Source organism: Cynocephalus volans, chromosome 12 (genome assembly GCF_027409185.1).
Source record: "Cynocephalus volans isolate mCynVol1 chromosome 12, mCynVol1.pri, whole genome shotgun sequence".
NCBI lineage: Eukaryota > Metazoa > Chordata > Mammalia > Dermoptera > Cynocephalidae > Cynocephalus > Cynocephalus volans.
In genome coordinates, this window is record NC_084471.1 from 48,776,236 (window position 1) to 48,799,129 (window position 22,894).

General features: G+C 32.4%; 1 protein-coding gene across 1 annotated transcript in view; it reads right to left on the minus strand.

The window, feature by feature from the left end:
- TRHDE (thyrotropin releasing hormone degrading enzyme) overlaps nucleotides 1-22,894 on the minus strand; it is a 394,124-nt gene that overhangs the window by 84,078 nt on the left and 287,152 nt on the right. Inside the window, exons 8-12 of the mRNA XM_063076143.1 lie at nucleotides 15,264-15,329; nucleotides 14,441-14,628; nucleotides 8,796-8,884; nucleotides 2,383-2,516; nucleotides 2,227-2,282 (exon numbers count right to left, since the gene is read on the minus strand). Of these exons, the coding sequence (XP_062932213.1) occupies nucleotides 2,227-2,282; nucleotides 2,383-2,516; nucleotides 8,796-8,884; nucleotides 14,441-14,628; nucleotides 15,264-15,329 (533 nt within the window). The remainder of the gene's footprint in view (nucleotides 1-2,226; nucleotides 2,283-2,382; nucleotides 2,517-8,795; nucleotides 8,885-14,440; nucleotides 14,629-15,263; nucleotides 15,330-22,894) is intronic.

Genomic DNA, 22,894 nt, shown 5'->3' on the forward strand with positions numbered 1-22,894 from the left:
TCAGTGAACAAGAAATCTAAGTTTTGAAAAAAAAGTTCATCCACTAAAATTAAATATTCCATTTTAAAATAATTTCTATCATTTAATGCAGATGAGGCAAAAGATCCTTCCCTTTCAATTTCCACGTGTCCTCTGTCTTCAGAACATCACTACTTGTTTGCTTCCTCACCATCATTTCCAACCCATAAGGATTCACATGAGCTACTGTTTCAAATCTCCTCAGTCCCTCCATATTGCCTGGCTCTTTTATTAAAATAAATAACTTTACTTCTAAGAAGCAGTATACTGCTCTGGTTAAAGGCAGAAGCTATGCAGCCAGAGCACTTGGATCGAGGCCCTGGCTCTGCCAATTATTAGCTGCATGATTTTAGGCAAGTTACATGACCTCTCCGAGCCACTATTTCTTCACCTATAAAGTGGGAACAATAATACATATCTAAATAAATTATAAGGTTTTGTTGTGAGAGTTAAACAAATTACTATATACAAAATAGAACAGTGTCTGGCACTTTATAAGTGTTTAATTATTAGACAGTGATATTAGTTGTCTTAGAGTTCCTAACCCTTTCCTTGTAGTACTCAACATATCTCTATTTCTGCTGCTCTCTCAGTGCAATATTACTTTAAGTACACTCTTTCTGGCTTTCTGGACTCTCTAAACTTCTATGTAAAAGTAATTTTTCAACCATACCTAATACTTTCTTCAAAGTCCTCATATTTTACTGCAGAGCAAAAGCCACGTCTTTACTTCCACACATCATTATCTCAGCAGGTCCTCCTCCACCTCTATGATTTCTAAATTTTTGTCCAATAAGATGGTGCTGTGGCATGAAAAAGCCCTCATTTACCTTTGCTGGAAGAGAACCCCAGTTCTCATTAAACAATTATATCCAATTGGTACAATTTCATTAGAAATGTCCTTGCTGATAAACTGTCCTTAGACTTGCCATTTAGCTAGTGGGCAAATCTGTGCCTGCAACTTTACCTTCCAGGTCAGAATATGGCACTGATACAGCACCACTCAGCAAGTAAGGAAAATATTAGTAATGCTTGTTGACTTCTATAGTGGCAGTAAGGAAGGCAAAAGTCAGAGATTCTTTTTTTAATAGAAACACACCTGAAATTTCTGCTTTATCTTTTTTTATTAATTCTCTTTTCTATATTACTTACTCTACAGGAAATAATCTCTGTAACTTGGTCCCAAACTTTAACTTTGCTTCTGTCAAAGTAATTATTGAGCTTTCTATATGTAAGCTCATTAGTTTTGATGGATTAGAAAACCACAGGGTGTGATATGCTTTTAAACATATGTAAGAGAATTGAGATTTGGCTGGATACATAAACTGTAAAAGCAGTTTCAGATCTCAAGTATGAAACAATGCATAATACTAAGATAAGTCATGTGTTCATGTCAGCACAGACACAATTTCACACATCTATCTTAGGAGAAAATGTGATAAATCATGATAACCAGGTACGTAGAGAGAATTACCCATGTCCTAATCTGTAGTTTGTAAAATTAAATTAAAATTAAAACTGTATTTAGATGTGAAATAGTACAAAATATTTAAAGGACTGAGTTTATTTTACGATCCAGTTTCAAAATTGAGTAAATAGTTTAGGTTTATGATAAATATTATTTCATTGAATGACTATTCAAATGAATAACTGATTTTTACATTACAAATATAATTACGAAAATAACACAAATATTACTATAATTAGAACAACTAAAGGCTTTGACCACAAGATTGACATATACGTGTCCAGAACAGTCTTACCCTGTGGAATATTTATTTCTGTCTTGCAGCACAATCTTTTCATAAAGAATCACATTCAAAAAAACATTTAAAAAAGATATAGTGGTGTATGTAAGGAAAAAAGTTGTGAGTGCTTGAAGGTATTTTTCTATCAAAAATTAAGTATGTCACAATGGTCACTTTGTAGAGTTCATTAATGAAACTGGGAAAAGATTATTAATCCCCAGAGTGTTAATTTGAACTTGCAGCAAAACTGATTAAGCTTCTCCTGACTTGGAAATACCCTATGGCTATTATGATCAGGAGTTTAGGACACTGATTTTAACTCACATCCAAACACAAAACAATGTGAGATAGAAATTGTTTTTTAAAATTTCTTAAATTAAAGATATACATACCATTTAGCTTAATAGAGGAAGTCTTACAGGCACAAGTTTTTAATGTGGAGATCCACAGGAAAACATACCTGGCTAGGCTGAAGGCATCGTCGATTAAACCCGCTCGGTTACTGACAGAAAGAACCTATGAGGTCAATCAGAAAAAAGCATGGAATAATTTAGGATTAAAATGGCAGGAGTTCACATACCAAAACAGATCCTTGATGAGCAAATCTGGAGTATACCTCATGGTTCCTGATTAATTGATCAATTAATAATCTCCAGTTCCTTAGGTCATAGTTGACTCTAAAGTAGCCAGTTTGATTGATGTTTCCCAGTAGCCAGCTTCCTTTGTCCAAATAAGTTATCCTGTGGTGCTCTGAAAATAGCATTTTTGGAGGGTAAATAAATTTAAATTTTAAGAATGAAAATGGAGTAATGTGTTTTTTCTTAACCCAGATATAACAATACCAATAATTAAAAGAGAATGCCATCTGAAATACCTAATTGAAAACTACTCTTTTATTAATTAATCACTTGTATCTAGAATTTCCTAGAAAAACCATTAGTTGGTTACTCATTATCTCAATTAATTGTTTTCTTGTAATTAACATTTTTGTTCTTGACAAAACCCCATTACCAATACAAAATTTTCTTTCTTAAAATATATGTAACCTAGAAATCTACCACTGCACTCATGTGGCTTCTAATTAGATTGCATGGGGATATGTGGCCAGAATAAAAGAAAAGGTTTTAGACACATATTCTATTTATTTTATTCAGTAAAAAAGTGATTAAAACATAGAGCCCATTTATTTGAAAGTCATTATTGTTTTTTTCCCTTTTTTTCTTGTGCTTTCTTGGGAGCACTAATAAATAACACTTTTCAACATCATCAATTATGCTGAAAAAAAAGGCAGCTCATTTGTTCAAAATTCTAATATTTCCACAGAGAATTAGAAAAAAAATAATAAATTCTGCTTATTGGAATCACTTTGGAAAATGATAACTAAATTATGTTCTCTAGCTAGTTCAATTCATAGGAGTCAGTAAGCACAATATTGTAATTTCTTACATATTTAACTCCTCAGAGAACTGGTACAGAGAGAGAATTCCATTCACTTGAAAAGCTAGTTTATTGACTTGCCAGAACCACAGTTCACAATTCTACTGATTTTGTTGTTGATATTCAGGACTCATGCTTCATAGAATTTACACAATAAAGTTAACTTAAACTTTATTTATACTCGTATATGCAACACACACACACACACACACACACACACACACACATACACACACACGCACAGTTTGACATCCAGGAAGGAAAAAAAAAGAATAGAACCACACTGGTCTAATTTTTACAATGAATTAAAACCGTAAAATGTATCACAGACACCATAAGCCTCAGGTCTGTATAGGGGACACATCTCCAGTTCTTACTCCATTATCAAGGTTTTTACACATTAGACTCCAAAACAGGAAATAAAGTTTTCCCCTTTATTTCCTTGAATTACTGAATTTACAGAGTACTCTCTCTCAAGTAGAGGCCACACAAGAAGAGGTTATACTACAAAAATTACTGGGTGGACATTAATGACCATTTATTTCTCAGGTCTGGAATGGGGTGGACTAATGAATACAATGCATGTCACAGATAAATTTTCAAAAATCTGCTGTAACAAAATGTACTTAAACCCAAAAGTATACCACATATAAAAATTTAATCTTTAATGTTTCACATATCACTTCAACTTCTCTCCACTTTTATATATTGTGTCTATTGGAACAGATAAAGAAACAAGACTCAGGTTCTTTGAATCATCCAAGAAAGCTGTAAATTGTCCATCTTGGGTCTCCTAACTTCAGTGTCCTTTTTACTATGTTATAATCTATTAATACAAGATGGTATAACACTTTTATTGTAATATGATAAACACTTTTCACATTTTATAATTGATTTGAAAGGGGGAAAATGGCACTGGGAAAAGAATTAGATTAGTGTAGGAAAGCTGGATTCTTGTTCCAGCTTTCCTGTAATAAATGTTTGAATTTAGGTCATTGATTCTCTTTGGCTCTCATTTTCAGTACTTATACCTGAGGGCCAAATAATGGACTTTACGGTCTCTTCCAATTCTATGATGCAATGAAAGAAGGTATTTTTCTTAGAGATTTTACCTAACTTAATCCATGGTACTTAAGAAAATAAATCTATCAGATATTTCTCTAAACTGAAAATGGCATCTCTAAAACTTTATAATTGTGTATTTTTAAAAATTTTCATGTGTTTATCCACACAATTGCTTTGAAGAGGCTTTAGAACACCACACTCATTTTACAGATATAAAAATAACAAGAAAATATGGCATTTTAAAAACTAAAACAGCCTTATACACAGAAATTTTAATTAATCGTGTCTGAATTCAGTGAAGAAAAATTAAAACTTAAATATTGAGGATATTGTTTCTTCTGAGTAACCCTGTCTTCATATCTACTAAAATTTTTATAACAAAAAATATTAAAACTGGTTGAATTTATTTGATTTAAAAGAAAATTTGACAATTTTCATTGAAGAAATGTTTTTTTCCCCCAAAAGTTACATTTTTAAAGCACCAAATTTAATATATGAACAGCACATGATTTAGATTTGTACAAGTTTGAAATGGTCATGAATTCTTATGATATTAAATCTATTTTTAAAGTTACTTCCTGTCCACATTTTAGATAGCTGATATAACTTAAACCCATGTGATTCACTTGGCTCTAGTTTTAAAACTTATTCTATTCAGCAACTTATAGGTATAGTCAACTTAAAATTAATGTAGGAAAATAATCCCTATACCTTCTACATTGTCTGACTAGAATAAGAAAGACAAGCCTCTATTGTTTTGAAGTGCGTCATTATTAAATTTATAACTAAAACCTGAAGGTTATTACTGTTCATGAATATTTTTATGCCTTTGTTACAAATGAGATCTTTGGAGAAATGATTCCCTGAAAGATTTTGCAATAGATTTTTAAATATCTTTTAGGTTCTAGTTAATTATAGTCCTAAAATGTTCTTCAAATTAACTAATGGCAAGCAATGAATTTTAAAGAGATCACTTCCAATAGTCTAATGAAGTATGGTATTTGATGAGTATCATAATAAAAAGTATGGAAGTTATATTTCGAGTGTTGGTAATAATTAAAAATTATATTTAGAATATACACGAAATGGCACAGGACTTAGAATATATCAAGACACAGAGTAATTGGCATTTTATAAGATATTATATTTTATACTTTCTGGTGGAATAAAAAGGGAAAGGACATCAGGCATTTCTACACAATATTTGCTAGATGCAAAAGAATTAAAATTAAAAAATCATGTCAACAAGAATAACAAGGTAACAATGTGAGTCGAACTCAGGGATAATAACAGTATTTGTTTCCGCACTGGACTCTTGGGAAAATCAAATAAGAATGTTTTGTAGAACCTATAAAGAACTATGTGCATATATCCAAAGGCATCATGTTGAGTAACTGACATCTGCAAACCAACCTACCACAAGTATTAAAATCTTACTAGAGAGAGAGAGAGAGAGAGAGAGAGAGAGAGAAGAGAGATTCAAGACAGGGATAGACAGAAAAGAAAATGCAAGTTCCTAAAGCCAGTTCTCTACCTAACTAACCAACTGACACCTGACACTTTGGGTAAATTATTTCTCAAGCTTAATTTCCTCATTTGTAAGATGAGGATAAAGATAATATTTGTTTTCAAGGTTTGTGAATCTCAAATGAGCCAATGTTTGAGGACAGGATTACAGCATTAAGCTATTTTTAATGTTTACTTCTAATTTTCGGGATCTATTTCTCTCTCTTTTTTTTTTTTTTTTGAATCTTTTTTTCCCAATACTTGGCATTAATTTTTTTCTCTTCCATTCACCATTAATTGAATAGTCAGTCAACATACAAGCTACTACATTTATAAAGGTCTGAATTTTTGAAATTCCTGAAAATTCTTATTTTCATAGAAGATAAGCTCTTCATCATGTTTTTAACAATTTAAAAATTGGTTAACAACTATTCTTAGGCTAAAATAATTTATGCCTTACCTTTGAATTAATTAGATGTTTATCTAAAGTGTTTAGAAAATTGAACTGTCAAGAGTATATGATAATTCACATCAAATTTGAACTTTATGTTTTCCACCAATGACTTTGGAGATCAAACCTATGTCACTACTAACAATAAAAAAAATTATAAAAACATTAATCTAGCTGTTATAATTTAATGTGGAATTTTTTTACATAAATTGATAAGAATTTTCCAGGATATTCTTTTTATGTTTTTATGGAGAAACAATTTTCATTGATATTAGTTGGCTATCTTTTGGCAAAAAGGAGACATGACAACATATAAAAGGAGACAAGAGTTAATAATCTTTTCTTTTTCCCCCTAATCTTTGTCTGGTTTTAGTTTTTATTAGTCATTAGAGTGAAGGACTTCAAGACAAAATTGAATACAATTAGAAGTTTGACTGAAAAGGCAAAACAGGAAAATAGTCTTTATTTTAGGTCTCTCTTGGAAACTTTCTTCCAGATTTTGTATTTATAAAGTTTTCAGGAAACATGTCATGAAGCATTTACTTAGCATGGACATCTCACAAGCTTCAACTTTTCAACCATAACAACGTTTATATCAAACAGATGGTTCTGCTATAATTCAATGGAAAATGACACCTTATACTATGCAGCTCGCACATTGCACAACTTTGGGGTAGAGGAATGTGCCATTCATACCATAGTCTTTGCAATTAGCGCCCCCTAGATTTAACGTACCATACAATTTGTGCAGATGTGTATAACAACCATACATATCAGCATATGTGACATTTTAGGCAAACATATGATTTGAACCAATACATTGTTATTATTCCTGGATAATAATTAAATGCTATAAAGTGAAACAATCCCTCAATTGTAACAACCAATGGCTATTGATTGGTCAAGGAAACCTGTGACACTACTCTCTATATTCTGTGTGGGATAAGGAAATACCATTAGTAACAGCATGGAAACAACTAGGAAGTTAGAAGAAATGAAACAGAAAAGGTATGCGACAAAAATCAGCCTTTCTCTGAATCCTCCCACTGTCTAAAAGTGAAGTTTTAGGCTAATCCTGCTGTTTGATCAGTATCTTTACACGCTTCTAATTTTCCTGTTTCCATTCTACCTTCCAAAGATATTTACTTTATTTCTGAAGAGAGTTCTATTTCATGTTCCTAGCAATCCCATGGAGGGATGTCATCATTCTAATAGGTGGATCATTATAATAACAACTTGATGCTCTCACTAATCATGCCATAACCAATTATGTGGATAAATAAAATACATGAGCAGAAAAAGAGAAGTATGAACACAAATAATATAGTAAGTGTAAATTCAACATCACAGTATAAATACTAACTGCAGGAAATGAAAGAATACATTATAATAATTTTAAAAGAGAAATACTAATAAATTTTAAAATAAGCATTTCAATGTATCACTACATTACAAACGGATGTTTTATATGCAAGGTACATAAGTGAAAGCATATATTTTCATAATATGTGTTTATGTGTTAAAAATACAATAACATTAAAATCTGGATAAAAATTCACCTGGAATTTATTAAGTGTTTATATTTCTGGTAACCAGATTAGATTTTGCTGTAAGAACTTTTTGTAATATGTATATATGTATGTATTTTGAGCACTTAAATCTCCTTTGTAATAGCATAACTGAGGGAGTAAACCATATTTATTTATTTACACTTCATCTTATTTAAAAAACTTAAAATTTGTGGCTGTTTAAAATGATGCTTACAAAATACCAAGATAGCATCAATTAACAGCATGTGAGAAAGGGGTAAGAAAAACAAAATATGAACACAACTGACCATCTAAATCTAAATAAAATGTTATATGAAAGTTGATAATTGTTTTTTCTCCAACTCAATGGAAAAGAGAAATAAAAGGGACCTGTTTCATACTCTAGCATGAAGGATATAGATTGGATTCAAGAAATAGCTTTCTGACAGTGAATTGAAATAGGTCACAATCTTGTTTGAAGATATGTAGAAAAAGAATAGTCTCATCTTTCTTTATTCTTTAAGGTTTGACCCTACCTAGGGGATGGTTTTCTGACCTGTCTAAACTCCTCCCATCTGGCCCTATAATTTTTTAATTCCATGGAGAATATTGCCTCTCTCATCCGTTAAAGAGGCAGTCAGGTAAAGAGAAGATAGAAAAATAAAATTAAAAGTGATGCATGGATTTCAGTATTTGACAAACTTTTTTTACTGGGAGTTATGATGATATTTTAATTACATTTGGAATTATAAAATTATACAGTTTAAAAACAGCTATGATTAGTACTTCAAATACTTATTTTTAAGTTTTCCTATACCATCAAAGAAAAACATAAATTTAATAATTACGTAGGCAGACTGAAATTAGATAATGTAGAAACTATACTACACTATACCTAATTTTGCAAAGCTGATTATCATTCCTCTATCTTTTCTTTCTAATTTGTCTTTATTCACATTTTATAACAGCTGAAACCAGAGCTTAAGTTGCTAAACAATTATTTGAAACCAAACAGTTCCTCGGGGAGACTATATATTTTACCTGATTTGTTAGACACCCAAATAATTGCTTCTGAAGACACATGGCTTCTATTTCCTACCACAATAGTTAATGGAATCTGCCACAGGTAACTGCAAAGTAAAAGAGAAGCTTTAAGAATTAAAATAACTATATCAATTAAAAAACAAAAACAAATAGCATTTTCCATTCACCTTCTGTGTGATTTTTATTTTGCTCTTTAGAGAAACTAAAAAATATCCCCAGTCATAAAAGTAAGGAATAAGTCAATAAGATGAATTCACTCTTTCAATGCCACTAAGACTTGGCCTCTAAGAGTTTTAATTTCAGTGCAAAAGTAGCACCGCCAACAAAAGAATTTATCTTGAAAAAAATAGATTTGTATTTTGCATTAGAAGTAAAAAGTAAATAAAATCCATAAATCTGAGCCATACTATATATTGATTAAAGTCTAAAAATAACTCCTTTCCATTTGTTTCTATATAACATTAATACACATTTCAATAGTTTCATGCATTTACACTTTGGCATTCTCCTTCTTTATTGTCCAGTGATTCTGATGGACAGACACTATTAACATATTTTACAGAAGGTTAATACGGCATACTTATAGTTACTCAGCAAAGAAGAAAGAAAAAGCAAAACTAATTAAATTCCCCTAAAATCCATATTAATGCAAAGAATACTGTAGGACACACTTAATGCTTTGTTTTCTGAAATGGAATTTCCAAAGTGATGTGTCAAAGCATCTACCAACATTCAGCTATTAGTCACGAGCTGCTAAAGAGAAGCATTTTCTGAGACTGGCCAATTAACTCAGTTGGTTAGAATGTGGTGCTGATAACACCAATTGTCAATCCTTGAACTGGCCAGCCACCACAAAAAAAAAAAAAAAAGAGAGAGGGAGAGAGAAGCATTTTTAACATATATCCCTTAATGGGATATAAATTGAGGCCTCATTTGTACATAAAGTGTACAAAACATTTGACATAAAGTGATATCAATTTAATCTCAATTGAGTAGCCAGAGATGCACTGACTGGATGGTCTTATATTAAGTCCAATGACTATACAAGGGTTCTTTGAAAAGTTCACAGAAAGATTATCTTTTAATTCTATTTTTCCACGAACTTTTTGAAGCACCCTCATATTTTGTTTCCTTCCTTGAAATATAGTCAGATTATTTTGATCTACTACTATATACCATTAGCAACAGGGGTAGCAAAAAATTTCAGTATGAAAAAAATATTTTTTTGTTATACATATGTAAGAAGAGATGTTGGGTGAGCTCAGTAACTGTGAAGTAAATGAGGAACTGAATGTTTTTTAGGGAACATGCCTGGGGTAATAAAGAGTATAACGAAGATGTCTTTTGGGGGATGGGAAAGGAGGGCATGTCCTCTAAATATGTTGTATGGAATTTATTTTATCATTTCATGTTTTGCATTCAAAATAAATAGAATTCAGTGATAGTAAACATTCCAAATGGAAAATTGGAAGAAATTCATAATTTGATGCCAACTTCTATGTCCAGTATGGAAAATCAAAATAATGTTTAAGATTCTAAATTTTAAAACTATATGCTATATTTAATTATAAAAACATTTTTGACCGCCAACTAGGTGGGGACACTATGCTATACACTACAACAGATTCCACACATTCGATCAGGAAACAATTTCTAGTAGACAGACCTGTATTGATTCTTTAGATAGTAGTTAGTGAACAACCCATGTAAGCCCTTTAACAAATACTTCTAAACTTCTAACACAGGACTAAGAATATGCCACAAACATTTAGTGATGAATTTACTGTAAGGAAGACACAGAGAACTGATACATTTCTTTAACAGCTGCTCTCTAAAAATAATGTATCTTTTTTGGTTAATTGGATTAATTTATTAAGAGAAAATGCCTCACTGTTGAGTCTGATTCTCAAGTTAAATTTTAGCTTCATTTTTGTGTACCTAAGGTCTTACAAAAGCCTGGGAAACAGGAGGCATTTCATAAATTACTGTTGAATTTGATTGGATGTGCTTGGATTAAAGTAAAATAAAAGGGACCAAATCAGTCTATAGGTAAGACAAAGAGTAACTTTATGAACGTGACATTTTATTATATTATCTTCCACAGTGGGTTGCATCAACTAAATTGTGAAGCCACACAAGTGTCAGTCAAAGGGTAAGGAATATATAAAACTGACATTGTTTAAAAATCCTTAAGAATAAATATCTTTTTTGTAGCATGATCATCAAATGTCTTTACAACATGGTTTGCCCCTAATATAAACAAACAATTTTGCATGTATTTAAACTATATTATTCTAAATAACTGGAGAAACAAACAATTTTGCATGTATTTAAACTATATTATTCTAAATAACTGGAGATTATGATAAAAATTGGTATGTTTCAATATTTATGCTTTAGAAAAATTCTTTAAAGTCCATGAAAAAGAAATTCATATAAATATCTGCATGTTGCTTATAGTCAATACCACATACAGACAGAAAACTTCCTAAATGGAAGTTCCATATATACATACTCCATAATGTATCACGTAGCTTTTCAGATGCAAAAAAACTATAAGGTTTTGAGATACAAACATTGAGGCATTTTGTAAAACCTTAAAGATAGACTTCTATATTTTTCCTAAATATGTTTTTGTACTCTGTGTGTGTGTGTGTGCATGTGTGTGTGTGTATGTGTGTGGAATGAAAATCTATGTATAGTCACAAGGACAAATAAAAGGGTACAAGTTACCAAGCATACCTGAAATTTGTATTCATTTATAAATTGCTGTACTGTCAATACTATTTAAGCTATTTTTCATAACTTTCCAAACAACATATGTTTAGTCTTTTCATAAATTTTGTTTTAAAATCAAAGAAAGCATAATAATTATGTTGTTTTGTGATTACAGCTTAAAAGAATAGAAAACACTAAACATAGTTGAGTGAAGAGCACTGTGTGGTGTGCTGTAAAGAAATCTGAGACTGCAGTGGACTATGTTTAAAAAGAGAGTAGGAAAAAAAAGAGAGAGAGAGACTAGAAAAAAAGAACTTGTGAAATCAGATTGTGTTCCAGATGCTTAAATTAACTTGAATTTTAGTCATCTCATTTTAAGCATTAAAAGAAGGTTTTTTTTAAAAAAAAAAAGCACTTCAAAAGACCCCCCAAATATTAAGGTAGAAAAGAACAGGTGTATATTTTAGCCTAAGTGAGTAATCTTTTTAAAAAATGGTATCAATATAAATGAAGCATTAGTGTAGACTTTGTAAAAAACTGTTCAGAGTTTGCTATCATAAGGTCAGTAAGAATAGGAAAGTATGACTGTGAAGATAAATTTAATTCCCCTTACCACAGACCCCTGAGAAGCTCGTCAGTGTATGAAGAGACATTTACTTAACATTCCAATGAATTACCTTTATAAAGAAAAAAAAAACGCTACGCAAAGTCACAACCTCCTAGCACATATATACACTGTTACACATCAACTAACTTTATGCAATTACTAGTTATGTTAAGATCTTTCCTTTCTGCAATGTAATATAACCATTACATATAAAAATAATTACTGGATATATTTAAAGTGTCCTAGGCATGTTGTAGTGATGTAGTGATGTTGTCATGTTCCCTAGAAAAATAAAGACAAAAAATTCATTGCCCTCGCTCAGAAAATATCCACAATTCACAGGATTTCTAGCATAGATAGGCAATAGGTTTTACACTGTGTAAAGGCAGAAAAGAGTAGGTGTATATTTTAGTCTGAGTGAGAAGATTTATGAAGGCTATATAAAAAGGCCAGACAGAATAATTGGTACTGAAGCTTTGACCAGAATGTTACAGTGAATTAAATAATCAATAATATAAAATTGGAATACTAAATTTTCAACTACAAATTCTATTATTTCAAAGTAAATGGAAAATAATTTTTGAGACTAATGGAAGGCTCTGCATTTTCTTACTCTTAATATTACATATGCCAAGTTCTCAGGGATCAAAGTCATCCATATGATTTTATAACCCCAAGAAAAGCAAAGTTCCTTAGATGGTCCATATGCTTATATAGCCTGGGAGAAATTCTTCCTTGAAAGAGTCAGACTCATGGTTGGTACATCTGATATATGTTACAGGTTGACAGAGTATTTTTGTTCAAAATTTGTTCTGTCATCCGTGTGTCCTTTATGTTTTTCTGCATCACTGATGCTCATGTCAGACTGATCATTCTCAAAGGCCTGGCCTGAATCTCTCTAACTTTGCCGCAGTCAAGTAATTTTTATATAATTCTTGGCAAGGCCAGGGTTGATGCCTAAGCATGTTTAGCCTGGAGCCAGACGGTGGACGATTAGAAGCAACACTTGGCAGCTGTGGGGAATCCAGGCTGGGTAAAGAAGCACTGACAAAGTCAGTCCCTGACAGTGGTGACAGTGTGGCAGGGTAACGCTGTATTCCACAAGTCCAAACAGTTAATTGCAAAGGGTAGTGTGCTGAAAGTAAGTATATAAGGTACGGCAAAAAGTTCATGGAAGAATAGAATTAAAAGATAATATGAATCTTTCCACAAACTTTTTGTAGAAACCTTGTATATATCAAGATGGAGATTTAAGACAGTGCTTTCCTCAATTAGATTCCAAATGCAGTCACAAGAAAACAGTCATGAATTTCTCAATCACTTCTCTGGATAGCAGTCTTGGGGCTAGCTTACTTGGGAACAATTTCCATTCCTCTTGGAGATAGTACAGGAAACTTAACGTGTGCTCCAGATCTCCTAGGTACTAGTGGGTTATAAATCACACTCCTAATCTTCCAAGATAATGGGAGACAGCCTGAGTAACCTAATCCAAACATCTCATTTTATTATTAATTTTAACCTCTCTGCTTCCCTGTCCCTCCCAATGTCTGACCAGGGCACCTTGTAAGAAATGAAGCTAACTGATTTGAGTTCTACTGTCTTTCCTTAGCTCAGCCTCTAATGAGACACAAAATATCAGAAAATATGAAGCAGAAAAGAAAGAAATCCTACATGCTGAATTATCAGTAATTAAATAAGTTTCTAAAGAAGTGAAAGTAACAATAAATTAAGATATTACATATGCTGTGTATTTAGTGGTTTTAAAGACTAAAAATGAGGGAAGGAGAATATACTTTGATACTAAGTGGCATTGATATTTAGACCATTTTAAGGTTTCTATTTTAAGTTCCTTTGGCTCAGACATTTTAGTTTATATTTTTGTTCATTTTAATTATTCTGAATTTTTTAGTTTATATTTTGTTCATTTTAGTTTCTTTCCATTTGTTCTATAAAGCTCACAGTTTGCACAATTCCATTTAATTCACTGCAACAATCTTAACTTTTTTAATTTAATTCAAGAAACCTTTATTGAGAAAAGTGGAAAATCATATCTTACTTTTTTTAATCGCCATAATTTAAAATTCTGTCTTCCTAAGCAAATAACTTTGATGGTTGTCACCCTGAGGGTTAAAATATCCAAAAAATGGAATCAAAAGTAGAATCAAAATGAAAATAATATACATAAATAAAGAAATGAAAACTATATTTCACTTACAACATTTCAGAATTGTGTTATCAATGTTTTTTAAAATATTAAAAATGCAACGTGAAATGTAAGAATAAAAACAATATTTTTCATGTAAAAAGAGTGTTGTACCTGTTATTTTGAAGTTCAAGTGCTTTAGTTTTAGCACCGATGTCATAAACAAAATGTTGTTGGGTAATTATTATTCTATTTTCTGCTGTTGTATTTCCCAAGATGGTGATAACAGGATAACCCATCTGGAGTGTCCACTGATCCATTACTTCTTGTATATTTACATATTTTCCATTCCTTTTTAAAGCCTTTATAACAAAAATTGTATAAATTAGTTTTACAAACTATAAACATAATTAACGTTAAGCCATTTTTTTACCTTTACAATTTTCCTAAATATAGAAACATTTAAAATCAGTGAAGCTAATACAAATGCTAGTAAAATTAAACTCGTTTTTAGTTAAGCTTCATAAATATATATGTGGAAATGAAAGTTTTATTAACATGAAAGTTTTTACATAACAGAAAATAAAATATATTTCATCGTTAAAGCACGTACTTGCAGTATCATTAAGTGTCCCTAGTATTTCTAGTTATCACATTTAAATATTTGGTACTTGTATATAGAAAAAAATTCATTATAACTTCAATATTTGTCTCTTTAACATGAATATCGGACATCATATTAAAATTTTATTTCAGAAGTATTGTCATGTTTGAAAGTAGGCAAAGTATCTTTTACCACTATTTGTAGTTTAAGTAATTTTAAGCCCCGTTATATATAAAGACATATTATGTCAAAAATCAAACAAGAAAGCAATATGAGCAACAGGGAAATACAAAAAGGAAAAACAGTCAGTGTCAATAAAAGTTATGAATGTATTATAAACTCAATTCAAATATTCAAGTAGAGGTTTTGATATTCGAGCTTCCTATACTTTACCTCTGATAATGTATTCCATAGATCATTTCTGGCTGCATTGCCATACTTATGAATGGTTAAATAATCCTATAAGAATATAAAACTGTAATTATAATTCAAAGGTTAAGCAATTACCAGTAAACACATTTATTTCTCCATTTAATTAACAATTTCCATTTGCTGGAATTGCATTAAGGCAAAGAGAAAAACATGCAAAAAGATGAAAAATCTCATTTTAAAATATTCCAAAGAGATTTAACTATAGCATATTTTGTAATTAATTCATCATACAATATTAATCTCTTAAAAATGATTTTTATAGTCATAATCACTTCTTACAGATTTCCAGGGTCAAAGATCTTCCTCTAATTGAGCATTCAACCTCAGCCAATTTCAAAGAAAATGTATCTTCAGTGATATATTTAGGGAAAACCTTCCTATCAGGCTTTTGGGTTGAAGTATTGAAAAAAAAATTTTTTTATGGAAATAAAACACCTGGCTGTTATATGCTGATGTTAAGAGGAATTGCTTTGCCAAAAGAGCACTTTCCCCACAATTTGTCTCCAGGTCCCTAGTCTCTCTGCAAAGGAGAGGCTGCCTATTCCAAAAATGATGAATACTTTTTTCCATGAGTTTGAAACATATATTAATATTTAATAAGAAAAAGCCCTTCCTAAGTCTATTTAATATTTTTGGGCTTAGGACTTCCCATTTCTCATTTTTCACCACTAGAGATTAAATCTACACACCTTCTATCTGATGCGTGCCTTCTTCCCTTTTAAGAAGCATGCTTTGTCTTGCTGTCAATGTGCTATTTATTTACTGCTACTTGGCATTATTTGGTTTTCTGATTTTGAAGTGGAAAAATGAATAGTGTTTTATATTGTAAAAAAAAGGGACCCTCTGCTTCATTTGAAATTCCATCATCTCTACAACATGTAAGTAGTAGACAAAATCCTAATTTACATCAAAGTACTGAAACTGAAAAAAAAAATGCTGACTCCTCTCAGTACTTTATATAAGTGAGGTACTTTGGGGATAAAGTTGGGGAAGCAAACTTTCTGAAATGCAAATTGCAGCACCTGTGACAGACTCAGCTTTTGTTGACAACTCACAGCTCAGCTAATGGCAACTCTCACTCAATCAGACGCCTAAAGAGGCAACATCCAGCACTAACTTAGCAACCACCTTAGTCATCAGGTGTTATAAGTAATTTTGCGGAAAAAATACAATCCTTAATCCCAATTTGGCTTTGAACATGCCATATGAAGCTATTCCAACATGAACCCAGGGACCAGGATTTAAATAGATTATTTCAGATTTACTTTCAAAATTACTTTTTACACATTTTTAGCACTTAAATGAATAAATTTGGAAACAATGAGACCTAAGAAATACAAATTTGTGCTTTATTTTAGTGATGCCACAATAAAAAGGGATAAAATTAGAACTATTTACTACCGGGTGCATGGACAGTCCTGCTAGGCTAATGCAAAAGAGGAAACACAGGAATATTATGAGGTCAATGTACTACTACAGTTTTCCTCTCATAGATCATAAAAGTCCAACTATTCATGATACGAGTTGACCTTGTCCCAATATTGGTCATCAGCTTGAGTTCTTGTTTCCCTACCCAGTTCAGAGTAAGGTTCAGATTTCTACTTCAGACATTCTGAAATGGATATTATTCAAGTTTAAGAAGCTACTCCCAACTTGTCTGCCTCAGTATTCAGGGATGATAGCATGTCTTCTTGAACTCCCAGCAGCCCCAATATTCAGACATTATTGAAAGTCTACATATGTCAACTCTGTTTTTCAAAAAAAAAAATTTCTTGGGCTGACCCCATGGCTCACTCGGGAGAGTGAGGTGCTGGGAGCACAGTGGTGCTGGTAGCACCGAGGCCATGGGTTCGGATCCTATATAGGGATGGCCGGTGCGCTCACTGGCTGAGCACGGTGCAGGCGACACCAAGCCAAGGGTTACGATCCCCTTCCCGGTTACCAAAATTAAAATTTTCTTTAAGTATTTTAGCCTTTCTCTTGCATAAAAAAATTCATATGTTGTATCAAGGCAATTGTGCTTTGTCTTGCAGAATTACAGAGAAACAGAAAGAATAGTGAATTTTTAATAATCAATCATTTATTTGTTCATCCACTCATAAAATGTATTAAGCACTTATCATGTACCAGGCAAATTTCTAGGTGCTGGGGAAATATTGGTGACGAAAAGTTTACCAAGAACAACTGCAAATACTGAGACTTGATTTATGTAGGAAGATTTCTATGATTAAAGCTGAAGAAATCTTGGTGCAATAACAATTTGGCAACGTAAATTCAAACGTTTCGTGTGTGTTTGAATAAAAGGATTTTAAGTTCCTTTCAAACCTACCAGTCAATGAATATAGAAATGCTTGGAGATAAGAATCTGAAATGGAAATCCATGTTTACATATTATGTGTATGAAAGTCAATCAGCAGTACATTTGACATTATGATATAAAATAGAAAAATGTTTCAAAATTAACTTTAAAAGAATTGTGGGTTCTCTATGCTAGGTGTTTTAGAAATAGTAGAATTATTGGCAGGAATGAAATAAGATGAATAGTAGAATATTCTTAAGGGACATAACAAGTAATGTAGACTGATTAAAAGTTAAAGGCATATTAAGCAAGAGTATATTCCAGTACATCCACCTATAGAGAGAGGCGTCATAGCATAGTGGTTTAATGTGCAGGAACAGGAGTCTGACTGTATTGGTTCAAATCCAAGGGTCCAACACTCTCTAGCTATATGATCTTTTGCAAGCTGCTTAAACTGTTTGTGCCTGTCTTCATATCTATAAAACGGAGATAGTAAAAGTACTATTGCATATAGTTTTTCTGATAATTAAATGATTCAATATATGTACAGTGTTAGAAGAGTGAAGAATGCCTAGTACACTGTAAGTATTCAGTAGACATTAGCCGTTATAATCTTTTAATCATCTCAGGCTATTAGTTGGAAAACTAACAGAAGGGAAAGTATCATTAACAGTAATTAAAAAAACAGTATATTGAAACAATAATATTTGCCTCCTTTTTAGCACTGTGTGAATTGCTTTATATTTTATCTTATACAATCTACACAACGACATTGTGAGGTTAATATTATCATCATTTAATAAATCGGAACACTGGACCTCAGAGATTTCCAGCCCACATACAAATCCCATACCTACGCACACAACTGTCTGCCCAAATCTCATATCCAAGAGATGCTGCACAGATAAATAGGAGTCACATTAAAATGAAACTCACTGTCTTCCCTAAATGGGTCCCTTTTGGTAGCCCTTCCTCAGTGATGACCTTTCCATCTGCCTAAGCCAAAGGGTCATCTTGAGGCCCTGCTCTCCCTTTCTATCACATTCAAGTAATGACCCATCACCTAAATATTCCTCCAAGATTCGCCTTCCCTTTACCTGTCAGCCAACCATTCTACAGCATCTTACCCAGATGACTACAACTGCCAGTTTCTGCTCTGTTCCTTTCAAATCTAATTTCTACCATGAAGCCAGAATAATTTGATCAAATATACACATGAATCCCTGCTACATTCATAACATAGTCCAAACACCTTAAAAATGTCTCTTATCATCTGCTCCATCTGTAACACTCTAATTCCAACTATAAACTTGTTGCTCGCTACCTCATTTTCTGAAGATACCTAATGTATATTTTCCATCTTTTCCAGCTCTCTGAACATGCTATTCTCTACATATTCTTTCATCCTTTGCCTACTTCAATTCAATTCAATCTCCAGGACTCAATGTATTTCCTCCAGGAATCCTTTCCTGCCCATTCCAACCCCACTCCCAATTTTAAGTCAAACAACCTCTTTTATATTCTCACATGTTGCACTATGTATGAGCATTTATCAAACTGTGTTGTAATTGCCTGTTTAATAGTCTGACTGCTCACACAGTCTGTAAACTCCAGGAGAATAAGGACCCTATCACACCTATTTACTACTGTTTAACCAGCATCTTTGTGCCCAGCCTAGTAAACAGTAGATGCTCAATGTATATGTGATTTGCCTTTTTCTATGCAATATGCCTTTCTGTTAATAAATGATAATACAGTGATCAGAGATTTCTTACATCCATCAGGCTCCCCGAAAATGTCACATTTATATACTAATACAGGGCATAATTCATTATTTCAGTGTGTACTTGTCAGATATATAACTTGTATTGTACATGCAATTGCATATGATGTCCTCAAAACATTGTGATCTATTGCATATAAGACCATTTTTGTTTTACTTCTTTTGCTAACAAATGACATGGTTCATAAAGTTTCATATATAAAAGCCAATGGAACTAATAAAGACAAAAGGAAAAGTAAAAAGAATGAGCCAAGAAAGTAAAACACTTTTATGTTTTAAGATTTATGTGAAAATAATTATAGAATATTTACTGTACTATTACTGAGTCTCTCAGCATGCTAGGACAGGGAATTAGCCACCTAAATGATTTGTTCCTTGAGACATGCAGGGATGTCAATAAACACAATATGGATTGGTTTATATGTGGGCACCCCCCAAAAAACTTTTATGGAAATATTTGTATTATCTTTTAATTCTATTTTTCCATGAACTTTTTGAAGTACCCTCATATGTGTTTAGCTGCAAGTAACAAAAATATTCACCCTAGAATTACTTTTAAAATAGCAATATTTATTCCTCCCTATTATAATTAGGTAGGACAGAGTTGCAGCCACTTTCTTCTAGAATTATTTTGGTCCCACCCATAACTATTTTTTAACTTTATCCTCAGGTTTGTGGCTAGATGGCAGTAACAATCCCATGAATCACGTTCAGACATGACATACAGAGGAAAGGGATGAAATTTCTTCCCGAGATCTCTTTTTAAGAATCAGAAAATCATCCCCTCAAATTCTTCAGTGAACTCTCCACATTTCTAATTTGTCAGAATTGCATCATGTGCTCTGCTCTGGCAAAAGTCTGTTACTGCAGCATAAGGGAACATTCTTTTGGTCTTTACACAAGACAGGACATAATCCTCTGAAGTATATGGCTCTCCAGAAGAGGGTAAGACCTTAAACAAAATCAGAATTCAGCTAATAAGAAACAAAAGGTGACTAGCTATAAGTAGACCATCAACAGTGTTTTCTCTTACAACACAGGGGATATGTGTCTGGGCCTCATGCCACTAACAAGTAGGACACCCTCTACTTGTAAGACTAGTCTGGAAAATGCTAGGTAAACTCAAGCATTGATTTTTCTGACTATGTGACAAGAAGGCTGAAGCAAGGGTTTGAAATATTGTTGCTTTCTATCAAGAGTAATTGTACCTCAAAGAATTTGTAGTGGGCATTTGTCATTTTTGGGCTTTTCAGCATTTAAACACCACTTTTATATGGTGACAATAACTCACTATGGAGTCTGGAAGGAAGGCAAGAACTCTACCTCCCACCATTGAAAAGGAAGGGACAAAATACTAAATACTCCCTTTCCACTTTTTCTTGCAGCTAAAGCATGGGTATGTGCCCTGGCCTCAGACAAGTGGATGCTTCATCCTAGGACTGTGAATTTTAAAGGAGTAATGCAAAAAAGCAGGAGTAGTTGAAAGATTTTTCCCTGTGATGGTGACACTGAGAGTAGTCACACTAATCGCAGGAATTGAATCAGCCACTCCTGTAACAGGACCTTGGCTAGACTTCTTGATTTCTGAGTCTCCTTTCTTTCTTATTGTCTATTTTGTAAGCCTGGTTCTTCAGCCTTCCCAAGATTTTATGGGCTACCCTACACATTCTTCTAATAAATTCTTTTCTGTTTAATTTAGCCAGTTTGTTTCTGTTGTTTGCAACACAGTACTCTGACTGATACAATGGGGGATAGAAACAAACGAAGACACCTTTAAATTATCTTGGTGACCCTCAGAAAGAAACATTGAAACTCTCTCTTACAATTTATACAAAATAAAAACCAAAGAACACCAAGATCTGTTTAGTAAATCCACTAGGCTTTTGTTGTGGGGGGAAAGAAATGTATACCTTAAAAAAAAAAAAAAAGAGGTCAACAAAAAGGTTGGATAAAAAGGTTAAAACTGAAATGGAATGTAGAAAGTTCCATAGATGAGGTGTACATAGAGTTACAACTACAGTAAAAAAAATAAAACTATGCAAAGCTTTGGTCTAAATAAAGCTTCCAGAGTAGGGTGTTTTAAACTGGGAAACATAAGCTCTGAACTTAAATATTTGTAAGTATGTGCATTATTAGAGTAAGGTGATCTTAAAGGTATCAGTGGAAAACAACAAAAGCAGATTAAAAGTGCCAGATCACAGAAATGTCACACAAGAGCTGGCTAAAACCCATTTGAAGCCTGGCCCATGCACTTCAGAGGAAGTTTTTACATTCCCTGACCTTGAGAAACAGAAGCAAGGAAACTAAAACAGTGACAGATGAACAACTGAAACAAAAAAAGCTAGACCAAGATGTTTATTTTGGTTAACATCTGGGGACTGATTTGAAATTATAAGGTTAAGTAAAAATGAGCAGCAAAGCATCAAGAAAGCTTTATGCAAAAATAAAAGAAGTAATATTTACAGATTAATTATACTAGATGAAAAATATAATTATTTAAACTTCCTTTATTATTTTATTATAGTAAGTTTCCAAGAAGGAAACAAAATATAATAGAAACCATTACCAAACTTTTTGAGGTACAGCAGTTTCAAGCCACCAGACAGTAAAAAAAGGGGTGACATTAAGGAAAGAAAGCTACTTGAAGAGATAGAAGAATAATAGTTGAAAAGCCAATTATCTTGTTTGCAAGCCATTCTGATTCTGATTTTTTAAATGTGTGTTTACCCTAAATTTACTAGAAATGACTTGCTTAGATAGGGGAGTAATTCAGATATTTCTCTAGGAACAAAAAGCCATTTACATGTTTTAAAAATCCATTATCCCACCTAATAAATGTAAATTTTATAAAAATCAGTATACTTTCATAAGAGGCTGCTAAATATAGCAGAAAATCAGAGAATTTTAAATCAAAACAACCTGATAGCCCATGAAAGGTTTTTGTTTATTTGTTTTAAATTATAGACAGTGGCATATTCTCACACCACTTTTCTTTTTAAATATCTACTATGTAGTAATTATAGATAATGCCATCAGCACCTCAACAAACAGGCACATGAGAGTTAAAATACTGCCACTGTTGGATTTGTACTTCATTCCAGAACAACCTGACAGGGTCCTACACCTATCAGTGAAATAGTGTGAATATAATAGTCTATAGGGGTGTTCTGGGGTACTAAAACATCCCCACCTCTCACTTTTGCTGCTACCTAAAATATTACTGAGACATAAAATGAATCTATTGGCAAAACTGAAGTTTGTGAATTGCTATTTCAGAATGCCCTGAAAAAGGGCTTTGACCACTACAAGCTCACAAAATAGATAAATTATATCCTGGCTGGTAAAAATACACTGCCTCTTGTAAATCAGGAGGCCCACTGATTGTAGGCATGTACATGAAGTTTTCATCTTTCATCTCTTTTCTTGCTCAGCCTTGATTCTGGTGTCTAGTTGAGAATAAAATGTAATTTAATTGAGAAAGAAGTAGTATGTATAATCATAAAAACTAGA